Source organism: Hemicordylus capensis, chromosome 2 (assembly GCF_027244095.1).
Source record: "Hemicordylus capensis ecotype Gifberg chromosome 2, rHemCap1.1.pri, whole genome shotgun sequence".
Classification (NCBI taxonomy): domain Eukaryota; kingdom Metazoa; phylum Chordata; class Lepidosauria; order Squamata; family Cordylidae; genus Hemicordylus; species Hemicordylus capensis.
In genome coordinates, this window is record NC_069658.1 from 322,215,619 (window position 1) to 322,225,631 (window position 10,013).

General features: G+C 45.9%; 1 protein-coding gene across 2 annotated transcripts in view; it reads right to left on the reverse strand.

Annotated features, from left to right (window-relative positions):
* Window positions 1–9,994, reverse strand: part of BAP1 (BRCA1 associated protein 1) — a 37,148-nt gene extending 27,154 nt beyond the window's left edge. Inside the window, exons 1-7 of one of the 2 annotated variants that reach the window (XM_053298328.1) lie at window positions 9,767–9,994; window positions 7,318–7,347; window positions 4,018–4,072; window positions 2,510–2,642; window positions 1,319–1,438; window positions 460–521; window positions 235–377 (exon numbers count right to left, since the gene is read on the reverse strand). In XM_053298328.1, the coding sequence (XP_053154303.1) occupies window positions 235–377; window positions 460–521; window positions 1,319–1,438; window positions 2,510–2,642; window positions 4,018–4,072; window positions 7,318–7,347; window positions 9,767–9,803 (580 nt within the window). In that variant the 5' untranslated portion in view covers window positions 9,804–9,994. Of the gene's footprint in view, window positions 1–234; window positions 378–459; window positions 522–1,318; window positions 1,439–2,399; window positions 2,643–4,017; window positions 4,073–7,317; window positions 7,348–9,766 lie in introns of those variants that run through there. The other variant, XM_053298329.1, reaches the window with a different exon arrangement.
* Between the last annotated feature and the right edge of the window lie 19 nt (window positions 9,995–10,013).

A 10,013-nucleotide genomic window follows, 5' to 3' on the forward strand; every position in this document is an offset into this window, starting at 1 on the left:
ACTGAAAAGCAAGAACTGTAAAGAACTGTATAGCACTAAGCCGCTCAGAGAACAATCTGTTATGGGGCAGCTAACAAATAATGTTGTTTATTAATAATAACAACAACAGCTTTTGAAATGGAAAAAAGTGATTCCTTTTACAGAAGAGAAAGGCAAGCAGAAATCTGACACAAATTTCACATAGTCCCAATATGCTAAAGACAGGTAAAGCACAGATAAGCAAAAGAACTTTACCATGATCAATGGGATAAACCTTCAGGCCATCCAGTTCAAAGAGTCGCCCTTTGATAGGAACATAGCTGACAAAGTGAAAAGCCTCCATGGTCCGCACAGCACTGATCCCATTCTGTTTTTCTGGCAAGTGCCGGGGTTCTGGCCTGCAAAGAGAACATATAAGGAGTCGGAAAAGGCATGGCCCATTTTACTCACCAAACAGTGTTCTGCAACCATCACACCTACCTAGCATGGCTGTTATGCGCCTTGGCCAGTTCTGGGGCATTTCCAATGGCATAGCCTTTACTCTAGAAAGGAGGAAAAGGAGCAAAAAGGTAGGACAGATTTTGACAATCACATACAGCTTTACACATTACACATCTCACTTATTTTTCTATGCAAACCGCTTTGAGAACATTTTAGAAAAGCAGTATATAACTATCCATAGTAGTAGTAGTTCTTTTGCCAGAGCTGCCTATCACCTAAAGGAGATCCTCCACCCCAGACATCTATAATTCTCTCCCTTCCCGTACAGCAATCTAGAAAAACAATAAAAATGGCCTTGATAGAATTCACCTAGCCAAGAGGGCTGCTCTCTCAGAGTGGAGTAAAGTTCATCTAAATACAGTTCTGTTTAGAGACCATGGCCACTTTCATCTGACAAACCAGAAACAGGAGTTCTCCGATGTGACTCTTCATTTCTGACACACCAGAACAGCAATTCATTATTGTGCTTGTCAATAACTGTATTTAAGGAGCTTATGGACCAAGTCCCTGCAACATCCACAAATTTCATGCTACTCACATTTCTAGGACTCTTCCTCTCTGAGGAGAGGATAACTTTAGGTTAAAATCCCTCATTTCAACATTTCCATCTCCCATGTATTTAATCTCTTTCTCTGGCAATATTGAAAATGAATACACATGGTTAAGATAAGTTTCCTTAAACTAACAGGGCAAACAAGAAAAAGACATAGAGAAAAAGGTCAAATTAGCAGGGAGAGGAGATGCTATTAAGAAAACCAGATTCCACCAACACCCCCTGGGAGATCTGCAGCCTACAATGATCTCAGCATGTCTCAGGCCACGTACTGCGGCACCATACCTCTGGACTGAACCCTTTGGTGAACTCTTTCATTCGGCTCAGAGTTGGCCCCAGGTCCACGCTGCTGCAGTTCAGGAGGACACTCAACAAGGCATGTGTGGCACAAGAATTGGGAATGAGCTAAACCAAAAACAGAGATCACTTACAGGCAACAGGAAAAGCAACACGGCAGTTAAGACAGTGCCTCTTAGTTCAGTCTTTACCTCCCCCCCCCCACCGCCTCCCTTGGCTGTTGTCTTTCTCAAAACCAAAAATTCTACTCTGAAAATGCAAAGCCAAAAATCAGTTAACTGACTGCATATTCAGACTATATCAAATTCATCTTTAATTGATGAATTTTTCCTTGGTAGAGCTTGCACACACTCTCTGCTTAATATGTTTCTTCCAACATGCTTCCTGATGGAGAGAGAAGTGCTGCAGAGGAAAATGCTGAAAATTAGATTCATCTTTTAGTCAGCTCAGTAACCTGCTCTCTTAGGAACCGATATTTTTAAAAGATGCTGCTTTGACTAAGAAACAGCTTTCTAATATTACCATCCTGCACTCTCTTCACTCATAATGTCACTTGAATGGGGGTGAGGCTGTAGTTAATGCAGTTAGTGTAGAGTTTGTCCTCAGCTGACTCCTTGGAGTATATAAGTGGCCTTGCTCGGGCAAAGCTACTCTCTGATGACAGTGGCATGATATCATTGTTATTACTGTGGTTTGACTTGTGGAGGTCGATCCTTATAGGGCTGGGGAGTACATGGGCCTTGCAGCAGGGAGCTGAACTCTATGATCTTTTGGTTCCTTTCAATTCCATAGCTCTCACTGAGCATCCCTGTGTAGTAGGGATCGATGTTAAGCACAGGCAGGTCACCCATAGTTTGTTGCAAGGGCAATGAATTTGAATGCACAGGAGAGGGAAGTCCCCAATTCCAGTTTTATGCCTAAATACTAAACTGAGAAATGCTGAAGCTCAAGCTTGCCTGAAGACCTGCCCTCTACCCAGAAAGACCATGCCTTTATCCCAAATGCATAGATGGTGGCTGCAGTTAATCAGTGTGGAGGAAAAGGAGGTGCTCAAAAACAGATTGTTTACCAATACTTTACATGTTGTGGAACCGACTTTAGGAATGTATTTCACTGCCATATCAGCTCACATTAAACCCTGTCCTCTGCCTCACTGGGGAGAACTCGCTTTATCCATACCTGATGAGCAAAGAACATGTTATTGACAATATCATCATCAATCACCGATGTCTCATCCACCAGAGTAGAGACCTTCCGCCGAGACCGACGCTCTTCAATCCATTTGAAGAGGAATATGAACCCATAGACTGGTCTGGAGAAAAGAATGGAAACGTCAAGGTAAGGTTTGCAGCTGCCTGAGCTGACTTCTCAACATTTCTTTAATCATTCAAACTCATGTGAATTCTGAGAGTTTCACTCATTCACACAGCTGATAAGAACAGGGGGCATAAAAAAGTGAACAAAGCCAACCCTATCCCTCAGGAACCTTATATTCCCTTTACAACCTCCCTCAGCAATCTCTTTCCTGATATTGCCACAAACTGGATATTCAGACAACCACCAAGCACAGCACAGTTCGATACCACTCTTGTGCTGCAGCATAGAAGGCTTGGAGAAAAGTCAATCACTAGGATTTTTCAGCCGTTTGGGTGACTGCAGAACAGGACTGCACAACTTTGGCCCTCCAGCTATTGTTGGACTACAACTCCCATCATCCCAAGCCACAATGGCCAATAGCCAAGAATGATGGGAATTGTAGACTAACATCTGTTGGAGGGCCAAAGTTGTGCAGCCTTGCTGCAAAACCTTATATAAAAGCTGTGATCTGAATCTAATGGGGAACATCAGGAATAAGATACTACAAATCTAAGCTGTTAAATCATAATGAGTTTCCCTGTTAACAGTCTTTTCCTGTTTTCAGTTCTGCCATGACTCTACTCATTAGCGGCCAACCCATTAAGAAGACGCATGGCATTCCAGATCTGACAGAACTGGAAAAACATTCACAACAGTTTCATCTATATTATTAATTCCTGTAGATGGACCAGGGGATGCGTGGGGATGTGGCAAGCCACGCCCACCCTGAAGCCGTGACCAATGGCGGGCCCAGAGGGGGAGACTACCAGTTGGGAGGAGGCGGCGGGAGACGGCGGTGAGAAATAATGGTGGCAGCGATGAGGTGTGTGGAGGTGGGAGGAGGCGGCGGGAGGCGGGGAGAAATAATGGCGGTGGTGGACGGCTGCCTCACAAGGGAGACCGGCAGTGGCGCACGCTGGCAGAGAAGGCAGGCAGGTGAACATGGCGGGGAGGGAGGGAGCCTGGCGGGGAGAGAAAGCGCTGCCAGGGGGCGGGGAGGGAAAGCTGCCGGTGGCGGAAGGAGGACGGGGACCTCCGGAACAATGGGGAACGGACTGGGGCAGAAGGGAAGGTGGAAGCAGCGGGGAACAGACTGGGGAAGGATGGAGAACAGACTGATGCAGAAGGGAGGGGAGAAGTGGTGGGGAGAGAAAGCGGTGCAGCCTGGCTGGGCAGAGACAAACTAGCAGTGCAGATGCTATGCACCGGGTCTGCTAGTTAATAATTATTCACAGATGTCAGGACAAACTGCAGAAGAATAGTTTGGTTTTCTCAGTTAGAATAATTGATTATTAGCAGCTGTTAGTGATTAGTAAACATTAGTGATTTACCCTTGACATTTGCTCTGTAGATCATAGATTTCTTCGACTTGGACCCCCTTAACACCTACAAGAAGATACAGCAGAAGTTAACATATGAAAAGTTAACATATGAAATGTTTTAGACTCCTGGAAGGGAGCCTCTTGCTAGTTACATTGTTGCTGCCATGTAATTAGCTGAGCCTGGTACAGGTATGTGTCTTGGGTAATCCAGAGAAGGGGAAGCAGGGGGCATCTGTACAGCAGCTATTCCAGTGGTGGTGGTGAATCAACGAAGATTTGGCACTGGTAGATCAGCAAGTCATAATAGGGGAAAGGAATTTAGAAATTTAATCATGGTTTCCCCCTCAATCAGGCCTACCACCTCCTTGACCTTGGAAAGCAGTGCCTACAACCCACAGAACCTCACCTTATTACTCTGCAATGCTAGGTTGGTCCAAAATAAGCTTGAGATCATCCATCACTTGATCATGGATGAAGGTGCTGACCGAGTCTGCATTACAGAGACCAGGTTGGGAGAGGCTAGTGGCCTGGTTTGCTCCCAGCTCATCCAGATGGGTTACTCAGTGGTGAAGCAGCAGAGAGGATGTGGGCTGGGAGGTGGGGTGGCTGTGGTCTATAAGAATATCATTTCCTTTACCAGGATCCCTGTCAAGGAACTGGTCTATATCGAATGTGTGCACCTAAGTCTAGGGACCAAGGATATATTGGGACTTCTGTGGGTGTATCGATTACCACACTGTCCAATCAAGTCCCTAACTGAGCTGACAGACCTGGTTGCAGAGTTGGCACTGGAGTGGCCCTGGTTGTTTGTGGTGGGGGACTTCAATGTCCATTTCGGGACCAGGTTGTCAGGGGCGGCCCAGGAGTTCATAGCAGCCATGACGACTATGGGCCTATCCCAAGTGGTTTCTGGACCAACGCATGATGCAGGTCACATGCTCAACTTGGTCTTTTGCTCTGATCAAGGTGGTGTTCCGGGGGTGGGGAATCTTGTCATCTCCCCACTGACATGGACAGATCACCATCTGGTTAAGGCAAGGCTTGCAGCTACAACCCACCTCTGCAGGGGTGAAAGACCCATTAGGCTGGTCCAGCCAAGAAGGTTATTGGATCCAATAGGATTCCAAGAAGCCTTGGAAAGGTTTCAAGCTGGCTCTGCTAGTGATTCTGTCAATGCTCTGCTACAAATATGGAATAATGAACTTACTAGACTGGTAGACATAATCGCTCCTAAGCATCCTCTCTGACCTGCTTTAAAGTCAGCCCCATGGTATTCGGAAGAACCATGGAAGCTGAAGTGGCAAGGTAGACTACTAGAGTGCAGGTGGAGGAAACTCAGCGTGAATCCAACAGATTGCAAGACAGAGCTCATTTGAAGATCTATGCTCTGGCAGTGCGGGTGGTAAAAAAAGCAGTTCTTTTCTGCCCACATTGCTTCTGCAAATTCACATCCAGCTGAGTTGTCTAGGATTGTGAGGGGGCTAGTTCATGCCCCCTCCGCCTTGAATTTGAACTTGAATTCAATCTGTCACTCACTGTGAGGCTTTTAACAATTTTTGTGTGGATAAAAACTCTTGCATTCTTGCTGAACTAGACTCCACAGTTATTGCAGAGTCTGTCGTAGAGGTGTACAGCAACTCCTCTTGTAGGATTGGACTGGATCACTTTCAGTTTGTTACTTCTGAGGATGTGGACAAACTGCTTCGGACTGTACGCCCTACCACCTGCTCTCTTGACCCTTGCCCAACTTGGCTTATTTCATCTGGCGGTCACATTATTAGAAATAGTCTGGTAAATATCATAAATGCTTCTCTGAGGGAGGGCAGGATGCCTCCTTGTCTAAAGGAGGCTATTATTAGACCTTATTTGAAGAATCCTGCATTGGATCCCTCAGAGTTGGCTAATTAGATTATCTAGACCCGTTCCAAAATGGCTTTTGGGAGAGTATGGGGTTGAGACTGCCTTGGTCGGCCTGATGGATGATCTCCAATTGTCTATTGACAGAGGGAGTGTGACTCTGCAGATCCTTTTAGAGCTCTCGGCGGCATTCGATATCATTGACTATGGTATCCTGCTAAGTCGCTTGAAGGAGGCGGAATTGGGTGACACTGTTCTACAGTGGTTCTGTTCCTATCTCTCTGGCAGATTCCAGATGGTGCCGCTTGGAAACTGTTATTCTTCAAAGCAAGAGCTAAAGTGTGGAGTTTCACAAGGCTCCATACGGTCTGCAATGCCTTTTAACGTCTACATGAAACTGCTGGGAGAGATCGTCAGGAGGTTTGGTCTGTGATGCTATCAATATTCTGACGACACCTAGAGTATAGATTTCTCCATACCAACTTCATCAAGAAATGGCATGACCCCTCTAAGTGCCTGCCTGGAGGCAATAATGGGCTGGATGAGGGATAACAGGCTGAAGTTGAATCCAAACAAAATGGAGGTACTGTCTGTAGGGGGCTGGGATCTGAGAGATGGTTTAGATCTGCCTATTCTGGATGGAGTTACACTCCCCGTAAAAGATCAGGTGAATAGTCTGGGAGTGCTCCTGGATCCCAAACTCTCTCTGGTTTCTCAGGTTCATGCCAATGGCCAGGAGAGCTTTTTATCAGCTTTGGCTAATACACCAGATATGTCCATTTTGGGATACAAGTGACTTTAAAACAGTGGTACCTGGTAACCTCTAGGCTTGACTACTCTAATGCACTCTACGTGGGCTGCCTTTGTACGTAGTTCGGAAACTACAATTGGTACAGAATGTGGCAGCCAGATTGGTCTCTGGGTTTACCCGAAGGGACCATTAAACACAGATTCTGAAAGAACTGCACTGGCTGCCAATATGTTTCAGAATGAAATACAGAGTGCTGGTTATTACCTATAAAACCTTCAACAGCTTGGGTCCAGGGTATTTAAGAGAACGACTTCTCTGTCATGTACCCTGTCACCTGTTAAGATCATCTGGAGAGGTCCGGTTACAGTTGCCGCCGACTCATTTGGTGGCAATTCAGGACCGGGCCTTCTCTTTGGCTGCCCCGGGGCTTTGGAATGTGTTCCCTGCTGAAATAAGAGCATCTCTTTCTCAGTTTGTTTTTGGAGGACCCTGAAGACGTACCTTTTTTCCCAGGCTTTCAACTGAAATTGAAATTTTAATGTGTTTTTATTTGAGATTTTTATCTGTTTTATATTAATTATATGTCTTAACTTATACACTGCCTGGATAATTCTCTATCAGATGGTATAGAAATAAAATAAAATAAAGTCCTGCAGGAGGCACCAGAATAGACTGAGAGATCACTTTACTGTCAGACTCACCAAAATCCTCCACTAAGAGTGTGAAGAGCCCTGCAAAGGAACACAAGACAGATTATTACTGGCTGAGCAATACACATTCTGCAGACAATATCTTTTGCCATTTATTTCAGCCTAGTTGACTCATCATGAATGTTAAACCCCCAATAAAGATTAGGAATTCTGCAGTCAAACAGTGTTAAATGCTTTCATACAGACTTCAGATGGGTGGTATTTCAACCTACTGAACGACTGGGGTCAGCTTGACAACTGGCAAAAAAAGAAGCTGCTTGAAGTGAAACAACTCAAGGAGCACCACAGCATGCCCTCCACTTCCATTCCTGTCTCGATGTTAGCCATTCTTTTTGTTGTTTTCCTCCCTCTTACTGTGATGCATGTGTGTTAACTTGCTATTTTTACTTACCATCCAGAGGGGTGGAGCAGCAGTAGTAGCAGCACATGTATCTTCTAGTGTGACACCAGTCCCATAGCACTTGGCTACAATACTATCAGTGTGGGACAAGGCAATCAGTTGCCCTACAGTATCAGCCACAGGCGACCTGGCTGACCCTGATCTGTGTGATCTGATTCCTCTGTGTGTGCGAGGGGCTAGGTAGACACTCACAAAATGAACACAAGGAAGCAGCAGTGTAGTTTGCCTCACAGATGATGTTACTCCTCCAACTCATAATGGGACTTGTGTGGGAAGAGAACAGCAAGGGTTGACTGGAATGAGCAAGCAGGAGGAAGCTATCAGGCCTAAGGGAAGAGAGGGGCACACAAATACCCTCTGACTTCAAGCATTATCAATTTGTTTAGTTGAGAAAAGCATATGGAGAAGTAGGAAGGGGGTAGTCTCGAGTGGCTGCAGAAGGAAAGTAACTGTCTAAGAAATCTGAACCATTCCTCCTTTCACACTTGAGCTGGAGCAGACAGTGCATACAGAGTAGAGAACAGAGGAGCTCAGTTTTCACAAAAGACCGTATGCATATGTGTGCATGTTTTGAAGAGGAAATTTTACCTCTTCAGCCTCCTAACCTCAGAGAAAAGAATCGCTCCTCTCTACTACTATCACCCCTGCAGATCTTAATATATTTACTCACAGGTAAGTTCCACTGGTGTTCCTGGGTTTTACTTACAAGTAAATAGTTAGTTAGGACAAGAGTGCTTTCCCATCCTAACCCCTTTTTCCTGAGAACTGAGGGATATGCAGTCAGGGTACAGGGGACAAGAAATGTTGGCTCTGTTCATCAACCAAAGAAAAATGTTTACTTATCGAGCTATGTCAGTACATTATTTGTCTGGATTTTTTTCATTCATCACAGACAAGCAGGCTAGTGGATTTCCTGAGCCCTGATGAGGGATCATGGGTGTTTCTATTAATTCAGTTCCCCAACAGAGGATTCCCATGGGGTTGGGGGAGAGGCTCCTTTGTTGAAGTGGAGGACTGATGTTGAACAGTGCAATAACTGGGTGTGTAAAGATTCTCCAATTTTAAAGAAGTATATGCCACTTCAGAAAAAAAGGCAAAACATAAGTGCAAATAATAAATTTGTATATCTTAGTTGTTTTCTGAGGAAAGCATCTACTGCCACAGCAGCATAAACCCTTTGTGTTGCAGCCTTCCCCACTTTCAAATAAATCTGCTGCACCTTTTCATGGTGTTTCCCACACTATTTGGTACTGCATGCATTTTTAAATCCTACTTTCACCGTTTGACATTAGATATCTGGACTCTTCTTTCACATGAATTTTGTCAAGTGTAGACAGGCAAGTGTATGGCACAACAAGCAAATGGGAACAGATCCTGTCACCATGGGACCCATGACATAAGTTATAAACGTTTACATAGACCAGTGTGATTTTAGAAACAGCACCATCTAAAGATTCAAAACTGCCTGGTGCACAGCAGCATGAGTTTCCCACTGAGATGAGGGGAGGAGATAGCAACCGGTCACTTATAATTGGCTAGCAGGTTCCCCCCAACTTTCCATCTAGGAGTCCCTTAAAGTTATAATCACTTGATCACCATCATAGCCGACATCAAACACGTAACCATAGGAGGTTCCCCAGTCATCACCAACCATCTTATAACCACCAGCACTCCACTGTTAGCATCCTAACCGTGCTTTTCCTCGTAGGCAGCTTCCATAAACCGAGTCAGACCACTGGTCCACCTAGCTGAATACTGTCAACACTGGCGGGCAGTCATTCTTCAGAGTTTCAGACAAGAGCCTTTCCTATGCCTACCTGACTGAAGCTGAACCTAGGACCTTCTGCATGGGCTCTGCCACTGAGCTATCTAACCTTTGGGTGGGCGGGCGGGTGGGGGGAGAAGAGAGCTCCCCCCACCCCTACTCTCAGAGTCTCTTTCGCCTCTTTGCTACCCAACCTTGCCACCTTTCCCTTTTGGGGGCCTCTAACCGTACTGCGGGGGGGGGGCGCTTGCTCGCTCGCTCGCTCGCTCGCTCACCGGGGTCGCTCTCCAGCTCTAGCCAGCCCTTATTCATCTTCCCCCTGGGTCAGGCCTCAGCGCCATGACCGGCCCCAGGCGCCTTCAACCACCGCCAGCCGTTGGCAACTCCAGCCCCAGAGCCGCCTCTTACAACAACAGGACCCCGTCAGACTCATCACACCGCCTACTACTCTGCGTCATATTAACGCGACTCCGTGGCACCGCGAAGAAACACCTTTAGCGCAGGCGCACTTGCTGGGAAGGC